At 29.4% G+C, this 21636-nt stretch overlaps 2 protein-coding genes across 2 annotated transcripts; both read right to left on the reverse strand.

The window, feature by feature from the left end:
- Window positions 1-1150: 1150 nt before the first annotated feature.
- Window positions 1151-3033, reverse strand: LOC122515587 (cytochrome P450 4C1-like). Its single transcript, XM_043632987.1, has 9 exons — window positions 3003-3033; window positions 2718-2787; window positions 2501-2627; window positions 2317-2386; window positions 2106-2212; window positions 1956-2024; window positions 1678-1852; window positions 1447-1578; window positions 1151-1356 (listed from the first exon to the last, which is right to left on the reverse strand). Exons 1-9 carry the CDS (start codon window positions 3031-3033, stop codon window positions 1151-1153), a joined length of 987 nt encoding a protein of 328 aa, XP_043488922.1.
- Window positions 3034-18945: 15912 nt separating this feature from the next.
- LOC122515484 (40S ribosomal protein S10-like) lies at window positions 18946-21194 on the reverse strand. The gene is made up of 3 exons (XM_043632855.1): window positions 21091-21194; window positions 20460-20604; window positions 18946-19318 (listed from the first exon to the last, which is right to left on the reverse strand). The coding sequence occupies exons 2-3, from the start codon at window positions 20601-20603 to the stop codon at window positions 18983-18985; spliced, it is 480 nt and encodes a 159-aa protein (XP_043488790.1). The 5' UTR covers window position 20604; window positions 21091-21194; the 3' UTR covers window positions 18946-18982.
- Between the last annotated feature and the right edge of the window lie 442 nt (window positions 21195-21636).

Genomic DNA, 21636 nt, shown 5'->3' on the forward strand with positions numbered 1-21636 from the left:
TAATGTATCTCGTTTATCAATCATTAACTAGGGAGGGGAGAACAGGTTCCTTTATCAACTATATTCTATGTAAAAAAAAAATTATTAATAACAATAATAATAATAATAATAATAATAATAATAACATAATAATAATAACATTAATTAAAAAATAAACAAGGAAAATTAAAAAGTAACAAGAAAAATTAGTATTTATAATAATAATAATAATTATTATTTTTTTTGAAGTTATTTTTGAGGTTATTGAGGTTATATTCGTTTTGGTACGTCAAAGAAGTATAACTTTTTACATGCGTACATAAGTACACACACCAGTATTTTGCATGAAATATTTAATGATTAAAGTATATATAATTGTTATTTATTATTATTAAAGTTGCATATATTTTTATTGTGTTTACTAGGTAAAAAATAAAATGATAACTGTAATTCTACAAAATAATCGTCTCTAAATATTTGCGCAAGATTTGACAAATTTTATTATTATATTACTAATTTTCTTTGTGATAACTTTCGTTCTCTTTCCTTTAAATAATTAAAAATTAATAAACGTTAAAAAATTTTTTTAAATTTATAGATAAAAAAAACTAATAAAAAAAAAGTTCTCCTAGAAGAATCGAACACTAAACCTATCGATGCAACAGACGAGAACACTACTACCTAAACAAATATACGTCCCTTAATATATAGTTGAATTTATAAGAATATAAACACCGTTATAAAAGAATATTAACACCGTTCGGACCGTGAGAGTCGTTCCGCGAAGATGCAGAGGAAAGAATCATTCATCTCACTCAAAAGTAATAACTTTATATGACATTTAAAAATAAACATATGTGTGTGTGTGTGAGATGTGTGATACTTTGACTTCTACGAATAAATTCAAATATACTCATTATAACCAATTTACCGATAAAAATAATTGAAGTATCACTCGAGTTATTTTGTAATATATTGAATTTTTATTTTAATGTGTTTATTTTTCAGTCTATTTGTGAAATTGCATCTTTTATAGTTAGGAATACGAATACCGATATCCTAATAAAAAACTAGAAACGTATAGTATTAAGAATTTATTTTTAATTTGTACGGTTAATTATATATTACAATTGTTTGATTAATAACATAATAATGACAACAATGATAAATATTATCTCTTTTTAAATCTCAAGAATATAGTTTCAGTCGGTTTCGTAGAAATATTGAATGTTATGTTAACATTTTCAACTGGTATAGGTTCGTCTATTAGAACAATAAATTTTCTCAATACAGTAGCAGCTATTGCCTTCAATTTGGTCATGGCAAATATTTGACCTGGAAAAGCAATATTCAATAAAAATGTACTTAGCAGATCGACTGTTTAGAATACTATTTCAAGAATGCATAAACATGTGCTTTTACCTATGCATCCTCTTCTCCCAATGCTGAACAGAATAAAACATTTACAGTTATATTTTCCTGGTAAAAACCGATCCGGGTTAAATCTTAAAGGATCAGCCCAATATTTTTCTTTTCGGTGTAGTGAAAATATCGAAAAAAATACCTGACAGTTTTTTGGTAATATAACATTGTCGTTCACTTAATAAAATAAATAAATACATATTATTACTACATAAGACTGTAAAGTCAGTGGGGAAAAAAAATAAACAATAAAAATTTTATTATATATAAAAATACCTTTTGTATCGCGCTTTAGTGTTCGCCCAATAAGTAGTGCAGGTGGGAAAAGACGTAACGTCTCCTTGATGACTCGTTCTAAATATTTCATTTTCTTAGTATCTTCCATTGTAATAGGAACACTTATAGGATCGCTTGAATCGTACATATTGTACAACTCTTCGTATACTTGATTCTGGAATCGAAAAAGCCGAATAGATGATACAAATTTTGTATGAAAATATAATTGATTTTTAAATGATAATAAATAATAATGCATGAGTGGTATCTGAGCGTACTTGAATGTCCGGAAACGTGGCTAACATTAAAAATAAAAATGTTAGCGTATTAGCGGTAGTATCACTTCCCTAAAAATAAATACAAATTGTTTTTTACTCTTACTGAATGAAAAAAAAAATTTTAAATAATCTTAAATAAATTCATCTTACTGATAAAACCATTGTATTTATTTCATCACGAATATCTGCCTCCGAATATTTTCTGGTTTCGTAAAAGGATTTAAATATTGCATCTAAAAATGGACTGGTATCTTTTTCTTTTTTAAAGGAGAATAATAATATTTTATTTATTATTATTATAAAAGGTATTCATCCATAAATTCATTACTAAAAAAATATTTTTTAAAATGATTATTCTTACTTGCATGTGGATCTTTTCCTTCCCGGGTAAAGTTATCTTCATTCATTGAATTCTTCTTTTTCCTTATAATCTTAACGAATATAAAAGTTATATATACATGAATAAATTATTATTTTATTTCAAACTAATATATTTTTTTGATATTTGACAATTTAAAACAAAAATTGTTTCTTGGTATTTTTACCTCGTTTGTTATTTTATTGAAGGGGAAAAGAATTTCTTGTTGCCGTTTCCCCATAGATGAATTCTTAAATATAATATTTGGATGTAACCAGAATTTCAGTATTCTTTTTGCAGATATGTCTAACGCTCTAAATAAAAATAAAATTCACAATAAAAAGACGAATATTCAATAATATTAGATTATATTATAAATTTAAAAATATTCTTCTGATTATTACTCTGATATATATTCATCAAGTTTGCAATCCGGATTGCTCTGCAAATTTAAATCACTTTCCAATAGGCTACCTGTCAGTACAAAAAAAACAATTTTTAGAAAATTTTAATATGTCCATCTATATTTTTTAGAATTTCCAAGTCTTACCATATATTATATCCAGCGTACATAAATGTACGTAATGCATAATGTCTACGTTTTTTCCGTTTGTAGTTTCTAAAATATTAGCTAGTCTGTTTGAATTTTTTATCATTGAGTCCATATAAGTCGAAACTTCTTTGAATACTGGATTTAAGATTGTTCGATGAATGTCCCATATTGATGCTTTAAATACGAGAATATTTCTTAATTTAAATATTTATAGTATCTTTTTTATATATTTATTAATTAATAAATAAGAAAAGAGAGATTCTCATATATTCATGTGTAGGTGTGTAGGCTTTATATGCAATCATAAAAAAAGAAAACTATTTTAATTAGCAATCGTCTGAAAGACATATTTAAAAAATACTGTATTACAGTAGGGTATACATAGTTTTTTCTTATTAATTAAGAAGAAAGCAAGTAAACCTATAGTTTACCTGGTGCAGTAAATAATCCATCACCTAAATAATTTTTTATAGGGAAATATAGAGAACTTTTTTCATAACCGCTAGAACTTTTTGATAGAATCTAAAAAGGAAAAAAGAATTAATATAAAAAAAAAAAGCCGAAATAAAAAAAATCTTATATTTGGGGAAATCGTTTCTAAAGAAGTGCAGTAAATTTGATAGATCTTACCTCAATATTTTCAGGATCATCCAAGATTACGACTAATTTTGGGCCAATCCACAGTAGCCACGGCGAAGAATAGATTGTAGATAATTTTATTATTTTATGAGTTATATCTAATTGTAAGACAAATTTATTGAATAGAAGTCGCATAAATATAGATATTATAAATAATAAATATAAAAGTATACCTTTCATATCACCAAGAAATACATTCAGATTTCCAATCAGAGGATAAGGCTTTGGACCTGAGCATTTTTTTACCAATTTATGTTCACGAAATTTATCTGATATATATTTGATTAAATAAAATAACAGTATCATTATTACTATTGGAGTAAAAAATTTACTAATATACAACATGTTTAGTTTAACAAATTATTAATTATAAAACAACTTAAAATAGTATTAAAATACTTCTGGATCTTCTCTTGTATGGTAAGAACAAATATTAAGTTGATACTCCGCAGTGACTTCTTGTATCTTTTGCGTCTTAACATAAACTAAGAAAGAAACATCAAAACGACAAAAAGATCTATTTTATCTATTCATTTATTCCGTGCGTAATAATACTAATTTACATAAATAGAAGAAGGAAATCGGTGTAATAAACATAGTTTCTTCTTAAAGAAATCTTCTTTTTTTACCCTTCGCTCTTGACTTAGTATTATGCTAATATAGTGGATAAACGAGATACATTAAATGAAATGCAAGAAGTGTTTGGATTATAGGTCAAATAGAAATGACCTTTTTTTCCACTATTAATATAAAAGTACCAATTAGTTTTAATTATTCGATAAAAAAATACATAATTTTCCTTATCTTATTTAAATGTTTAATTAATATACAAGAAAAAGTTTTCTTTTTCTAGCACGTCTTTTTTTGAACGATTCATTATTTACTTCTGTTACGTGTTTTATTACACTATCTTGTCTGATAATGATTCAACAAAAATTCGTTAGAAAATTATTGTTACATAAAAACGTAATAGTCCGGGAGCCTGTGGTTATCAAATGGTAATGTAATTTACCAAAATCCAAAATTCATTCAGTCAATCTCTCATAATTACTATACATTAGGCGGAAACTAACTAAGCTCTGCGGTGGTCCACATGGCGTCACTTAGGTAGCGTAGTTACAAAATTCAAACCAACTTCAAGAGCATTTTACCAAGACTGTCATTTTGATATTTTTTTTTTACTATTATTATTATTAAAAAAAATAATTGCAGACAATTGTGAAAGTTTTGAAGTTATAGCAAAAACTTTTGAAAGTGCCAAAAAAAAAACAAATATCAAATGTATTTTAACTAATCTAAAGTTTCTATTTTATTTATTATAGTATTAGGAGCCTACATTTTATACGGTAGAAATGTTTTACGGTATCAAAAAATAAAATAATAACATCCCGGCAGACAACGAAACCTTATCTATAAACAATAGTATATATGACAGTATAATGACGATAATAATATTATAATTGAAATTTGTATTTGTATTTTTTATCCGTTTAAAGCAAAATACGAATTTGATAAAAAGAAAGTAAGAGTTGTTTACGCTATTAAGAAATAATATATTTTCATATCTATAACAAATTTTATGTTTTCTATCCATCAATGTTATCTTCGGAATCATTTCCATCATACAATGGATTTTTATAATCAACTCAATTGATTTTTTCAACACGTCGAGCGCTTCGCGAATTCTTAAGAAAATCACTGTCAGGCCACGCGCGTTACTTATATTTGTAAAAAAAAGTGCAGTTTTTTCGACAGTGACTGACGTGGAACTCAACGTGTTAAAAATGAAATTAAAATTTGTAAATTGAACCAATCATATTTAAAAAAAAATGAAATTTATAAAAATTAGAAAAAAAAGAGAAAAATGAAATTAAATAGAACTTTACAAAATTATAAATTTAATTACGTTCACTATATACGTTGCACTCTGTACCCACGTTCAAAAATATACTAGAAAAATATTTGCCATAGAACCGCTACTGTAATGAACTGCAAAAAAGAAGAATGTTATTTCAAGTAAATACAATAATACTGTATCATTGAGAATAGAAAAAAAAAGATCTCTTTTGGCTCTATATGGTATAGTTCTCATATACATTCGTATTTACTTAGTCCACTTAAACGGCTCCAATTTCTGAATTTCTGATGACAGCGGGGGAAATTGATCTAAGGGTAAGTCGACGACGCTGAATCGAATGGTGCTAATTTTTTTGCAATAGGATCCCAAGTTTTTGAGAGAAAGGGTAACAAAGGTTAAAAAGGGAAAAATAGCCTTATCTTAGAATCTAGGCATTTAATCGAAAAAAGTTTCAAACAAAAGTTGTAGAGAATTGAAAAATACATAGAAAATTTTGTAAAGTCTACCTTCATATTTGCAAAAATAAGCGAGAAAGAGTGGTAAAATTAATTGTAAGAGTGTGGAAGCAAGTCCCGCCTCTCAGTCGGCTTTTACACGCGAGCGGGCTAGTGTGAGTGCGAGCGTTCGTGTGCACTAAACACAAACGAACGATCTTGAATGCAAGTGCGACTGAAAGAAGAAACCGATATTTTTCTCCTTCTATTTGTTTAGGCAATAGCGAGTATTTCTTTTCCTAGCCATCGATGGTTTAGGTTGAGCGTTCTGTATAAGATTTTTTCTTTCGGTAGCAAGCATTTTTCGTTTTTGCCGTCGAGTGTCGAGCGTTCTGTATATCTATATATATTAGCGTATAAGCGCGCCGTTTTTAAATCGAATCTTGATGCTTATGGCACGCTGTTTCTTTATTTATTGTCAAAAATAGTGAACCATGAATAAAAGAAAAACATTGGTCGATTGTAATTTTAAATTTTGGCGGTGCATAGATAGCCGATAGTTTAATTGAATTACCCTGTGTTTTTAATGTAATTGTGGTGGCTTGAAGGTAAACGTTGTCTGTTTTACTCTGTAGATAATGTTTTATCTCGTTCTTAATAATTATGGCAGTTCCACCATGCGCTTTACCTTAAGGATGTTTTGTTTCATACATGGTATAGTATGGAATATTTATATAATTTTTGTCCGTGAGATGAGTTTCAGATACGAGTAGAATGTCTATGTCATGCGTGTATATGAATACTTTGGTTTCTTGAATTCGTTGTTGCAATTCGTTGCTGTTCTAAACCGCTATTTTTATTAGTGTATACATTATTTGTTATTAAGTAGCGTTTTTGTTAGTAGTTGTAGCACTGTTTTAATTTTTTGCGTTTGTTTTTTTAAAAGAGAATTTTGCTCCATTATCATTGTGGTATTGATTTCTGTATTTTTAATAGACTGTTTTAGTAGTTCTTTAATGTCCGGTGTCTCCTCAGTGTTTAAGTCTTTTGTATTTGTATGTGCAAGATTGGTTACTTCGGCGTAGCTTCTTCTTGATTCGCTGAGTACAACTATTTGTGTATTATCCCTGTTGGCATTTATGTTTTGTTTATTGTAGTAAGTTTCTTCGTAAGGTTCGTCTAGAATAAGTTTTTCCAATACTTTTTTCTCAGCGTTGGATACAGTTTCTGTTGTAGTAATTTTCTCGTATTACATCCTTTGTAATTTGCTGGGTGGTTACCGTTGCAATTTACACATATGACTTTTTCTAATTTGTCCTCTTGAGGACAGAGTACTGTTAAGTGATATTTTGCACATTTTACACATGCAGGATTTCTGTTACAGTAATTTTTTGTATGCCCATAGGCTTGGCATCTTGTGCATTGAGGTATTTCTCTTTTAGTTCTTGGTGGTTCTACTTTAATTATTGTATTAAGCGGGGTTTTAATCTCGTATATATTTCTGTTATTATCTCGAGGAGCCAGTTCGATAAGAAATAAAGGTAGCGGCTGTTTGGTATCGAATTTTATTATATTAGTTATTGATCCTACCTTGTGGCCAATTTTGTTTAATTCATTTGTTATTTTAACTATGTTGGATTTGGGATGAAGTCCTCGAATAACGATTTTATAGCTCTTCTCGTTTTTTTTATACGTGTGGTATCCCGCGTTTTTAGATTTTAATGCATTTGTTACCTTTCTGCACGTATCTGGTGTTGTAGTTTGTACCTTCACTTGGTTGTCCTTAAGTTATTTTATTACATAATTGTTTTTACCATCTGTTTCATCCGTTAACTCGAGCAAAGGGTCGATGATTTCTGCGTCGATGTATATTGGTGGTGGCTTTACTGCTTTTTTTTCTTCTACTGCTTTTCCTGTAATGTTTTGAGTTTCTGTTGAATCGTCAAGTAGATCATAAGAGTTGCTAACGGGTAAGTTTTGAAGCCATTTTGTTGTTAATTGTTCGAAAGAGTTATTATTGTTGTTTTTTGGTTCACCCATATTGCGCTTTTTTGAACCCTGTAGTTTAATTGATTTAGCGGGAATCCAGTTTTGCGAATCTTCCGAGTATCCATCTCACTTTCCATACACGAGTTTCTATTATCTATTTTGATTATTATCTTTTCTGTACGAGCAAGGTTAGAGGATTGTTTTGTTTCCATCGACGGTTGGCCTATTTCGGTATTTTGAATAATGAATCTGTTGCCGTTATTAATGATTTTAAGAGGTGGGATATTGTTACTTTCTATGTTCGAAACTTTTTGCCATTGGCTTGACCACGCGGTTACCCGCGTGGGTGCAGTGTTACCTCGCTAGTACACTGGTCGCTCACCCTTGTATCTGCGATGTAGACCTAATGTAAGTTATACTGTATCTCAACGTAATTATTATTTAAATACTTATATTCTCGGGAGCGGTAGATAAACAGGTATGTTTGAATAGGTGAATAAGTGGGGTTAAATAAACGACGCATTTAGTTTTGCTGTGACCGTTACAGTGATTACATCGTAAATAACTTTACTAAAAATAAGCGATAATTCTCAGTATTTAAAACAAAAAGGTTCCCGTGATAATCCGAGGAATAGATAAACTTCTAGAAAACAAAAATTTTTGGGGAATCATCGTACATTTGAACAGTCCATTGTAAATACCAGTATGTCGAAAGACAAACCTTCAGAAAATGAGGAAGAAGATATTGTGATTGATCTAAAACATGGATATTGTATTCTCCAATTCAATTCCGTTTTCTCTGCAATAAGTAATTCAGTTATGTGCAAAACGTGTGGAAAAAATATTACGTTCAATCAAGCGAGTCCACAAGGCTTAGGATTCAAAATTGCGATAATCTGCGAATGCGGCAATTCGTACATCAATTCCGGACCTATGATTGGTAATGCGTTCGAAATCAATAGACGCATAGTGGCTGTTATGCGACTCTTGGGTATCGGAATAAGGGGTGTGGATTTTTTCTGCAGTTTGATGGACCTAATACGTAAATTCCATAGTCAAATTTTCATTGAATGCTTGTCGAATTTGTCGAGTGCAGTAGAATCATTTTGTAAATTTAGTATGCAAAATGCTGTAGAAGAAGAGAAAAAGCTGACATTGGAGGAAGAAGGTTCTGAGACAAATTTGACGGTTTCTGGATATTGCACGTGGGAAGACAAACGTGGCCCTAATCGTGAACGTTTTGGAGTAGTAACTCTTGAAGGAGTAAATAGTAATCAGATTATTGACTCGTATGTCGGTTCTCTTCGCTGTTCGGATTGTATGTCATGGGAAAGAGTAAAGATCGAAGATCCTCCGCGTTACAAAACATGGCTCTTACAGCATGATATTTGCGACATAATGAGCGAAGAATTAGCTACATACCAAAAAGCTTGCTACGTACGATTTATGTTTGATCGCTCAATTGATAATTACGATGTGAAATATACGCGGTACATTGACGATAGTGCCACTTGCAAAGAATTGGTGAATTTCGATCCATATGATGTTCCGGTAGAAAAAATTGAGTGCCAGGATAATTATAATCCATATAATATTGATATTTACAATGGCTTGCTTTGGCACTTTGCTCCACAACACCTCCGCATTGGTCGTCAAACTTTTGAATTATCCAGTTACCTTGCTACTTCAATACTCAATGACGGTTTTTCTTCTATTTTAAAAATGCTTGATATGATGGGAATAGTAATTGGACCTGTAGCAGACGATTATATTGTTGACAGGGATATTAAGAGGCTACGAAAAGAATTTAATTGTAAATGGGTTGATTCGAAAGAGGGTCCGTCAGATGAAGAAAAAGCTTTAACAACCCTACAGGTGTTTTTCGAAGAAGAGAAAGGTGCATTTTACGAGCTTGGAATAGCAGATTAGCAGTAGGTATGATATTTCTCGATTTATAACCGTGATATCAGTAACTTAAACTTTAAACGCGTTTTTCTTGAAACTACATTTCTCAAATTTGCTGCAGTTATAACTCGTAGACGAATCATCCGATCGATTTAATTCTTGTTGCAGCTTCTTTTATATATGTTTTTCCATACTAAGACCCTTCTGTTTTTCGATCAAGTAAAAAATGTAAATTTTGCATGCTAAAAATCATCAAATTTTCGCGAAAAATTTGAAACTTTTTTAAAAAACTCCGCCATTTTGTTAAATTTTATTTTTTTTTGAAGTTATATTTCTTTTGGCGCTTTGGGGAAAATGTAATGGGGATTGATTTTGTTCCGAGCGTCTGGAAAAACGACACCATGAAGTTTGTCGGTATTTACGACGCGCGACAAAGCGATTTCAAGTATACGGCATGAAGTTGTCTTCTCTTCTTCTTCCCCTTTTTTTCTCAAGCGGGTCACCCATCCACATACTAATCGTACTCAACACTGCTTTACTTAAATGATTGAGCGAGAACTAATGCTGTAACCGCGCCATGGCTGTTGACGCGTGAAGTAATTCGATATATCTCTTTTATATTTAGTGTGGACTGATATCTATATTTTGATATTTTCTTTTTCTTTTTTTTATTCTTTCTTATATATATATATATATAAGACTATAACTCTTATCCTTAGGTGAGGTTAACCAATAAACTAAAATTTGTTTTTCTGAAAACCAAAATTCAAATTGCTATTTATTATGTACATAATTTAATTACATCAATATCTAAATACCCTTAATTTAATTTAATTTAATTACACTATATCTAAATACCCTTACCTGAAAACCAAAAAAAACGACAATTAAAGTTTATTATTCCCACCTATTTTAAACAGTTTATTTAATTATATCTATAACGAATATTCTGTCCTCCTTTTCACCTCTCCTTTATATTTCTAACGGATATTATATGTCACATTACGCCGAACCGAGCAGCCTACAGCCGAGATAGAAACTATTTGTATAGGAATTCTAAAGGAAAAAACCTAAATAAATAAGTAATATAATCTAAAGAAAAAACCTATAATAAATATAATAAAATAATATAATAAAATAAAATTCTAAGATATTCGGTCTCCTCAAAAGAAAGGGTCTCATGGTCGTTCCCCCCTTAGGTAAACAAATGTAATTTTAAACGGGTAAAATTCCGATAGCTTTGAAAGATACTCTCTCGCTAAGGCGTTACAGGCGTTAAAAGAAAGAAATAGCGATGACCAATAGGGAATCGGTGATTTAATAAGAAACGCCCTGTAGGAAAAGGAGAGTCCTTCCTCTCCCACTATATAGGCCAGTCAACGCGGGCCAAACCCGGAACTTTTCTTGTTTATGCTTCAAAATTTGACCTAAGGGTAAGTTGACGACGCTGAATCGAATGGTGCTAATTATAATAAAATCAGCAACCGGCATCTTGGGGAAAAAGGGTAAAAAAGGGTAAAATATAGCCTTATCTTAGAATCTAGGCATTTAATCGAAAAAAGTTTCAAACAAAAGTTGTAGAGAATTAAAATATACATAAAAAATGTTCTATGAGTTATCTTCGTATTTTCAAAAATAAGCGCATAAAATTGGATTGAAGATGGGAACAAAATTTTAAGAGTGGGAGAAGGTAAGCTTATCCCTCCGTCGCGTTTTACACGCGAGCGAGCTAGTATGCGTGCGAGCGTCCGTGTGCACTAATACACAAACGAAGGATCTTCGGCAATCTTCGGGACTCTCGGTCTTGAATGAAAGTGCGAGTGAGAGAACAAACCAATACTTCTCTCTTTTTATTTATCATGCGATAACGAGTATTATTGTCCTTGGCCATCGATTGTTGAGCCTTCTGATATTTCTCTTTTTATATTTTTTCTTTCGGTAGCGAGAATTTTACGTCTTGGCCATCGAGCGTCGAGCGTTTTGTATACGAGTGCGAGTGAGAAAGAAAACCGATATTTCTCTCTTTCTATTTTTTCTTTCGGTAGCGAGAATTTTTCGTTTTGGCCATCGTGCGTCGAGCGTTCTATATATCTATATATATCGGCGTATAAGCGCGGCACTTTTAAATCGAATCTTGATGCTTATTGCACGCCGTTTCTTTATTTATTGTCAAAAATAATGAACCTTGAGTAAAAAAAATAATAATTTATTTTAACAGAAACTATTATTATTTAGTTGAGAGTAAAAATAATGAATTAATTTTGTGTCTCGCCATAAAATTAATTAGAATAATTAATTGATGTAAATTCTTTGTCTCACAAAAATTTATTTGTATATCAAATTGAATACGTATTCTTTTAAGACGAAATTTAAAATTTAAATATTTTTCCTATTAAATTATTTATTTTATAAAATTCTAAATTACTGACTTTTTGTCTCGTAAAAATTTATTAGTGTATCAAATTAAATACATATTTGAAAAAGAAGAATTTTATATCCACACATAAAATTAATTCAAGATATATATGAAAGGATATTCTAAAAACGTGGAATTTATTTTTTGTCTATACATATTTTAATTCATTTTTATTATGTTATAAGAAAACAGTAATGCATTCCGATTCATCTTCGAAGTCTTAAGAATTGTACGAAATAAATTGAACAATTATCAAGTGGTGCGTTAGCGTAAGGAGTAACGTCTTCGCTTCTCGCGCTGGGTATTTAACGTTCGATTCTTTGTGGGGGAATTATTTTTTTTCTAAGTTTTTCTATCCTTAGGTTATATAAATTGTTTTTACGTTTCCTAATTTCTAATTATATATAGAAAAAAATTAAAATTATTACAAAAAAATTAAAAGCAATAAATTTTTTACATCTTGCACAAATAAAGGAAGATTTATTACTTAAATTACAAATTCATCCTGTAAATATCATCCTAAAAAATGTCTCGCTTCGGCACGTTAAAAATTAATTTTTGTTATTTATTGGATATTATTTAATTTATAATTAGTAACTTTATTACTCACGTAATAATGTTGATTTCTTAATAAATTTTTTATCGTTAGTGCAAAATTTGAAAAAAATCTGAGGTGGGACTCACTGACCGTCTCCTTGTTAAGGATAGAAAAACTTAGAAAAAAAAATAATTCCCCCACAAAGAATCGAACGTTAAATACCCAGCGCGAGAAGCGAAGACGTTACTCCTTACGCTAACGCACCACTTAGTAATTGTTCAATTTATTTCGTACAATTCTTAAGACTTCGAAGATGAATCAGAATGCATTACTATTTTCTTATAACATAATAAAAATGAATTAAAATTATGTATAGACTAAAAATAAATTCCACGTTTTTAGAATATCCTTTCATATATATCTTGAATTAATTTTATGTGTGGATATAAAATTCTTCTTTTTCAAATATGTATTTAATTTGATACACTAATAAATTTTTACGAGACAAAAAGTCAGTAATTTAGAATTTTATAAAATAAATAATTTAATAGGAAAAATATTTAAATTTTAAATTTCGTCTTAAAAAGAATACGTATTCAATTTGATATACAAATAAATTTTTGTGAGACAAAGAATTTACATCAATTAATTATTCTAATTAATTTTATGGCGAGACACAAAATTAATTCATTATTTTTACTCTCAACTAAATAATAATAGTTTCTGTTAAAATGAATTATTTTTTTTTTTACTCAAGGTTCATTATTTTTGACAATAAATAAAGAAACGGCGTGCAATAAGCATCAAGATTCGATTTAAAAGTGCCGCGCTTATACGCCGATATATATAGATATATAGAACGCTCGACGCACGATGGCCAAAACGAAAAATTCTCGCTACCGAAAGAAAAAATAGAAAGAGAGAAATATCGGTTTTCTTTCTCACTCGCACTCGTATACAAAAGGCTCGACGCTCGATGGCCAAGACGTAAAATTCTCGCTACCGAAAGAAAAAATATAAAAAGAGAAATATCAGAAGGCTCAACAATCGATGGCCAAGGACAATAATACTCGTTATCGCATGATAAATAAAAAGAGAGAAGTATTGGTTTGTTCTCTCACTCGCACTTTCATTCAAGACCGAGAGTCCCGAAGATTGCCGAAGATCCTTCGTTTGTGTATTAGTGCACACGGACGCTCGCACGCATACTAGCTCGCTCGCGTGTAAAACGCGACGGAGGGATAAGCTTACCTTCTCCCACTCTTAAAATTTTGTTCCCATCTTCAATCCAATTTTATGCGCTTATTTTTGAAAATACGAAGATAACTCATAGAACATTTTTTATGTATATTTTAATTCTCTACAACTTTTGTTTGAAACTTTTTTCGATTAAATGCCTAGATTCTAAGATAAGGCTATATTTTACCCTTTTTTACCCTTTTTCCCCAAGATGCCGGTTGCTGATTTTATTATAATTAGCACCATTCGATTCAGCGTCGTCAACTTACCCTTAGGTCAAATTTTGAAGCATAAACAAGAAAAGTTCCGGGTTTGGCCCGCGTTGACTGGCCTAATATGCGGGGTATAAGAAACGGGCACCAGACCGGAAAAGAGCTTATTATTATTAGAAGTTGTACAGGGCTTATTATTAGAAGTTGTACAGGGTTTATTATCAGAAGTATATCAAGAGTAATATTAAAAATGTATATAGCTTATATAGAGAGACCCACATAAAGAGTGATATACGGATAGATGCATAAGTACGAATAATTTGTAATAAGCCTGAAGTCAGTAAGTTTTTAAGTTTTAAGTGCGACGATATATATATATATATATAAAGGGAGTTTTTTACTTGTATTTTGTTCTATTTTTCTTGTGTTTTGTTAAAATACATGATCCATATTTAGTACTACTTCGTCAAAACTGTTATTCACCCCGACCTTTAATCGAACATTATATTTATATTTATATCTATAACGAATATTCTGTCCTCCTTTTCACATCTCCTTTATATTTATCAATCCCCACTCATTCTTTCTATCGATGTTATTAATCGATCCTTCCAACGAGAGCTGCTTGAAGTGCGACAACACATCAAAGGAATACATTTCCTTTACATATATATATAATTATTATTATTATGTTTTTCTTAAGTTATTTTTTTTCTTTGAAGTTTTTTTAGAAGTTATTTTTGAGGTTATTGAGCTTATATTCGTTTTGGTACGGCAAAGAAGTATAACTTCTTACGTGCGTACATAAGTACACACACCAGTTTGTTTTTTTAATATCTTGGCAATGCGAAGGCAATACCTTCTAGTTTAATAAATTTTTTACTTCTTTTTTATTACAGGCACTATGAAGGTCGCTATCATTGCAGCAGTTGGAGGACTTTCTTTGGAGCTTGGGAAATTGCGAATAACTCGCGAAATTTTCAATTTTTTGATGCAATTTCCTAAGGATTGATAAAAAGCTTATTATAATCAAACTAAAAATAAAATTTAGAAAATTCAAAGTGCAGCATATTACAAATTAAAGAAAGAATATAAAGCAATGTTAATAATATTTAAATATTTATTTAATATCATAAGAATAACATTTATATTAAACATGATGACAAATATGGAATCGAATTTTTCTTCTTCAAACAATATTTGCACCTAATAACAATCATCGTTTAATCATAGTTTTATGTAAGTACGAGTATTACATTTTTTATCATTTTTAACAAAATAACTAATATTGGACCTGAAAACGAAAGGATAACCCCATGATACATGGCAAACACGAGACAGATCTATTACATAGTAAGCAAAACGAGTAGCTAGTAACGCGTCAATAAATCTAATTTCTAATTCTGAGTAATCCACATCCGTAACGAGGTGTAGTTTTTATTAAAAGGTAGCAAGAAAAAATTTACAAAATTATCTGCTACTAATTATACTTGTATCAAAAGTGTGACGGTTTTCGAACATTAATTGCTAAGAAATATTCATTAGAAAAGCCGAGCAAAAAGTAAAAAAAAGAATTGTTGTCTCACCATGTCTATGTTTTATTGTTTCGTGATAAAGAAACGTTCTAGAAGCTATCAACAACATATTACGATTACGGTCCCAAAAAATTATTTTATCCTAAACTCTAATCCCAAGTTTCTATATTATCGCTCCTGAATATACAGAGCCTCAGCACAAAAAAAGCATAGAATATAACAATAAAATAAACCCAAAAATAATTTTTTCAAATCTTCTGCAATGTAATTATACCGTTTGTAACGTTTTATATATTTATCAGTGAAGAGAAGATAACGAAATCTTACCTACAAAGAATAATAAGTACCAAAGTATAATGAAGATAAAAATAATATAATTGAAATTTGTATTTGTATTTTTTATTCGTTTAAAGCGAATTACATATTTGATAAAAGAAAATAATAATTGTTTATACGATTGAGAAATAATATATTTTTATATCTATAACAAATATTATGTTATTATAAATATTATTGGTATGTTGTTCTTATGTTGTTAAAAATGAAATTCAAATTTGTAAATTGTATCAATCATACAAGAAAGAGAAGAAAATTAAATAGAACTTTACAAAATTATAAATTTAATTACGTTCACTATATACGTTGCACTTTGTACCCACGTTCAAAAATATACTAGAAAAATATTTGCCATAGAACCGCTACTGTAATGAACTGCAAAAAAGAAGAATGTTATTTCAAGTAAATATAATAATACTGTATCATTGAGAATAGAAAAAAAAAGATCTCTTTTGGCTCTATATGGTATAGTTCTCATATACATTCGTATTTACTTAGTCCACTCAAACGGCTCCAATTTCTGAATTTCTGATGACAGCGGGGGAAATTGATCTAAGGGTAAGTCGACGACGCTGAATCGAATGGTGCTAATGTTTTTTGCAATAGGATCCCAAGTTTTTGAGAAAAAGGGTAACAAAGGGTAAAAAATAGCCTTATCTTAGAATCTAGGCATTTAATCGAAAAAAGTTTCAAACAAAAATTGTAGAGAATTAAAAAATACATCAAAAATGTTCTATGGTTTATCTTCGTATTTGCAAAAATAAGCGAGAAAAAGTGGTAAAAGTAATTGTAAGAGTAGGGGAAAGCAAGTCTTACCCCTTTGACGGTTTTACACGCGAGCGCGCTAGTATGTTAGTGTGCGTGCGAGCGTCCGTGTGTACTAATTCATAAACGAAGGATCTTCGGATCCCTTTCTATTTGTTTAGGCGGTTTAAATTTTATTAATTGGATGTATTATTTCCTTTATACACATGCGCAACGTAAGGAAAGTCATATAAACAACATTTAATAAAAGTAATTTCATAGAGGACAACGTCTCATTTCAACGGTGGATTTCGAAGGGGAAGGTACATAGATCATATACTCCGAGCTTTTTAACAACAATAGACATTTTTATCGATTAATTAACAATTATTTGAATACTCTAATGCACTCTCCTTATATTTCAGCTTGTTTTAACACATATATACTGGTTTAAACATTACACACCTATTAACGTACTATAAATAGAAAATAATTTTAATATATTTTTATTTTATGTTTCTTTAGATGACTTTTTCTAATCAATCTGAAATATAAAGAGAGTGCATTAAAATATTAAAATAATTGTTAATTAATCGATAGAAATGCCTATTATTGTCTAAATACTCGGAATATATGATCTATGTACCGTCCCCTTCGAAATCCACCGTTAAAATGAGACATTGTCCTCTATCAAATATTGTTTATTAAATATTGTTATATGACTTTCCTAAAGTTGCGCATGTGTATAAAGTGAATAATCCAACAAATCAATAAAATTTAGGATTATAATGTTCTCATTTTATTATTCTTTTAATATTTAATGTAATTATTTTAATGCTCCTGCGCAGTGATGACTTCGAGGGTCCAATTTTTTTGTAATATAAGTAGAGTGCATTAGTGTATTACAATAATTGTTAATTAATCGATGCTAATGTCTATGCAATTTTTATGCAATTGTTTAAATAAAACTACACTATAAAGATGTAATTATTATATATAAGTTACAGTTATACACAATTGTAAATATTGAATGAATATTAACTAATAAAGTAACATGTAAGAATTAAATTACTTTCTCTCGCATTTTTTAATGTATATGTAAATGAAAAAAGAAAGTACATTTCTCTAAACAATCATACAACCAATATATTAAAACAATCAATAAACAATATACTAATGGAAAATGTGAATTTTTGAAGTTTACCATTATGATAGAAGAAAGGTGAGGTGTTTGCTCGTTTGAATACCATAAAAAAATTGCCGGGATTCATTTTAAAATCTTGTAAGTTATTCTTTTATGTATGTACTTGTTATATAAAACGATAAGAAAGCCTACATACTTTTTATATTATAAAAGAAAAGAGATAAAGAGATACTTACGGAGATACTTACAAATAATTATAAAAAAATAGTTTTACCCAGCCCAAAAATTGTAGTTGATGAAGCTGTGGTTCCTTGGAAGGAATATTTTATTTTATTTTATTATTCGATTTTATTATTAGTATATAAATATATATTGTTAACTTTATAGTTTATTATTATTTTATATCATTTATACTCGTTCTAATTGTGTTATAAAAATAAAATTATTATAAATTACCTCCAAAATCCTGTTTTAACTGAACAAAGAAAAGTGCAACCCGTATACGGATAACAAAGCCCTCACGAAAACATAGCCATCACCCAGATATATGTTACTTGAAATGTTAAACGTATTAACAAAATAAAAGATTAATATTTTATATCAAAAACTATAAAATACTCATAATTCAAAAACTATTATCGCGCATTTTTATTGGCAAATTCTTAATCCATACATCAAAATAGATGAAATATGTAAGTTTAATAAAAATCTAAAGTAAGGAGTATTTTTTAATATACTTAGTCAAAATTGATCTAAAGATAGTAATATAAGTATTATAGAAAAATGATTCTTATTATATTTTAGAATGAAAATTTTATTCAAAGAAATGAGTAATAGAAATAACTTCTTTGTTTCATATATTTTAATAGATATAGTCTGTATACTAAAACGATGATATATTAACTCTTATCCAAGTGCATGTTCCACAATCAACTATGCATTTGCAACCACGCTTGAACAAGCCAAACTTTGCTGGCCATCAGCATTGCTAATGTAAATGTGAGAGATCTTCCCGAGCGGTTGGCTAAGTGTTAATGCAACAATTTTTCATATGTTGATATCTTTAGAAAAAGTAAATGATGCAAAGATATTTTTTATTTCATATATCTTTATTAATATGCAATCATTTAAGGAGCTTTTCCACGTCCAAAACCACCACGGAACTCTAAATCACCAGTTCCTGCACCAACATCAGTTTTCTTATCGCCAGGTCCAGGAAGACCTCCAGGTCCTCTCCTGTACCCAGCGCGGTCTTCTGTTGGTCTAGAAGCCTCGCTTCTAGGTCCTGCTGCAGGCCTAGGTCTTGAAGTTTCAGACCTTACTTGCCTCTTAAGTGTTGAAGGAACAATCTCTGGTGGTAAATGTAAGAATCCACGCAGATATTCGATTCCCTCATTCGTCAAATACCAATAGAAATGACGCCACGCAAATTGCTCTTTAACGTATCCTCTGGATTTAAGAGACTAAAAAGTTATAAAAGAATTGTTAGTAACGTTCACTACAAGTATTATATATATATATATATATATATATATATATATATATATGAATCAATGATTTCGATTGAAAGTCCAGTATTATATATTTGTTACGATAACTAAAGCAAAACAAATTCTAGACTGTGATTAGAATTTTTTCGCTGCGGCGCAATAGCAAACATGTCAACAAAAATTTATATGTTTTTCAATTCAATTTAAATAATAGTCAATTAAATACTAAATTAAATAATAAATGAAATAACTAATTAGTCCCCAAGCAAATGTATTCTAATTCTTTCATTTCAATTAAAATATATTCCCTTTTATTATGACTGTCTGAAAACTCTAGTTTATCGGTTATACCAAATGGGTCAGCACTTTTTCCATATTATTTTCAATTTCAAAAAATTCCTGTCCATTGAAATCTAAACACTTTTCACATATGTTATTTATTTTTTCTGCTAATATTATATTTTTTGAATTCTTCAAAATTTTTAGAATAAATATTTGCTATGGGATAATAAACTAAATATGAAATACAAAATCATCGTATATATCAAAGTACTGTTGGTTAACGTTTTCTTTTTTCGAATTAGCATCTATAATATAACTTGAAATACAAAAAAATTGCTTTGAAACTTTCATACTGTGATGCTCTTTTCTATAGTTTTAAGATTATAATGCGACACCCAATTATATATATGATTTCCTTATATTTTTGCAATAAAAGATAGAGTTTCCTTCAGATAATGTAATAAAAAGTCTTATTCTGTTTTCAGTTGATCGTGCCATATTTAAATAGGCTTTCTTTTGTATCGATTGCATAAATTAATATATTTCTCGAAACAAAGAAAATAAGAGAAGTATATACTAAAAAAATTTATTGTATGCATATTTTAAAAAACCCATAAATATAAATTATGATTCGATAATGTTGTATGTAGGAAATTGTATGCAAAAGTTTGAAAACAATTAAGCCCTCGCTCAATAATAATGTATGCAGCTATGCGCATTCAAATCATAACGCAAGAAGTTTAATTTGACTGGTGGTGGTACATATAGTGTTAAAATACAAGTTCGCTCAATGATAATTTCTAATGAAATTAAATGCAGCAATATATATTACCTGCATTGCTTTGATAACTTGTAAATTTGGAATTAACTCCAATTCAGGATGCTTCGGAGCATGGTAATCTTTTTTGGCTACCATGACACCTTCCTTGAAAAGGTACTCGTATATAGCAACACGGTTCTTTTTTGGCATCAACATCCTAAAAATAATTAGAATATTAAATTTGATATATTGTTATTAATAAAAATTAAGATATTACAAATCGTGTAATATCAATGATATATGAGTTTGCTAGTTCATTATTTTTAAGGAATTAGCAGATGGCTGTGTTTAATGCCAAACATATCTGATAAATAATAAGAAAATAACTGATAAAACTACACGTGTTAAATAAGTCAAACATTAAAATATTCATATTTCTATCAAAAACGCGTTACGTTTAATATTTTAGTAATTATAAAAGATCACTAATATTTAATCGAAAAATCTCAATTTCTCCAATTGTATAACCTAAAATATAGTCACATGTCTGAACCAAAAAACTTCGATATTGTAAAAAATACTGCATCTCTACCAAAGTATGTAGATCAATATTATTAAATACGTTTAATAACTTTAATTAATTACTAAAATTCGAATAAAATGATAATAATATAATAAATATTAGAATAAAGATTAAACGTACTTGTAGCCTTCTTATAGATCTCCTTGCGAAAAGAATAGGGCTTGAAATATAGGAATATATATGTAGTAGTAATATGATGCTTATCCCCAAAGCGGAAATGACATATAGAAAATTACGTTTCCGTTATGCGTAAAGCATTGTACACAGGTAGTCAAATATTCGAGAAGTAGATGGCGCGACAATCGTCAAAAATTGAATCTGATATTCTTCTCGCAGGCTTTTTTTTAATTACACAAAAGAAGAATGGATAAGTGATCGGATAAATAATTACGGATACGGTTTCAATTTTTTAACTACTCTTTTGTATCTACACATTTGTGTAAGGTTTAAAAATAAGAGAGAAAGAGAGTGAGGCCACGTTTAGCTTAAACACCGTAACGTGACATTGTTAACGATTGATTCTATTGGTCTCCGTTTGGACAACTTGATTGCTTATCCTGCACTCTATTGGCTATGTAGTGTACTAATGGTACTCTTAGCGCCGACTATTCTGTTAAATCTAAACATTATCTATACTCATTGAAATGCTTCATAAACAAAATATTT

The sequence above is a fragment of the Polistes fuscatus genome, unplaced genomic scaffold, assembly GCF_010416935.1.
Source record: "Polistes fuscatus isolate 324 unplaced genomic scaffold, CU_Pfus_HIC Scaffold18, whole genome shotgun sequence".
Taxonomy (NCBI): Eukaryota; Metazoa; Arthropoda; class Insecta; order Hymenoptera; family Vespidae; genus Polistes; species Polistes fuscatus.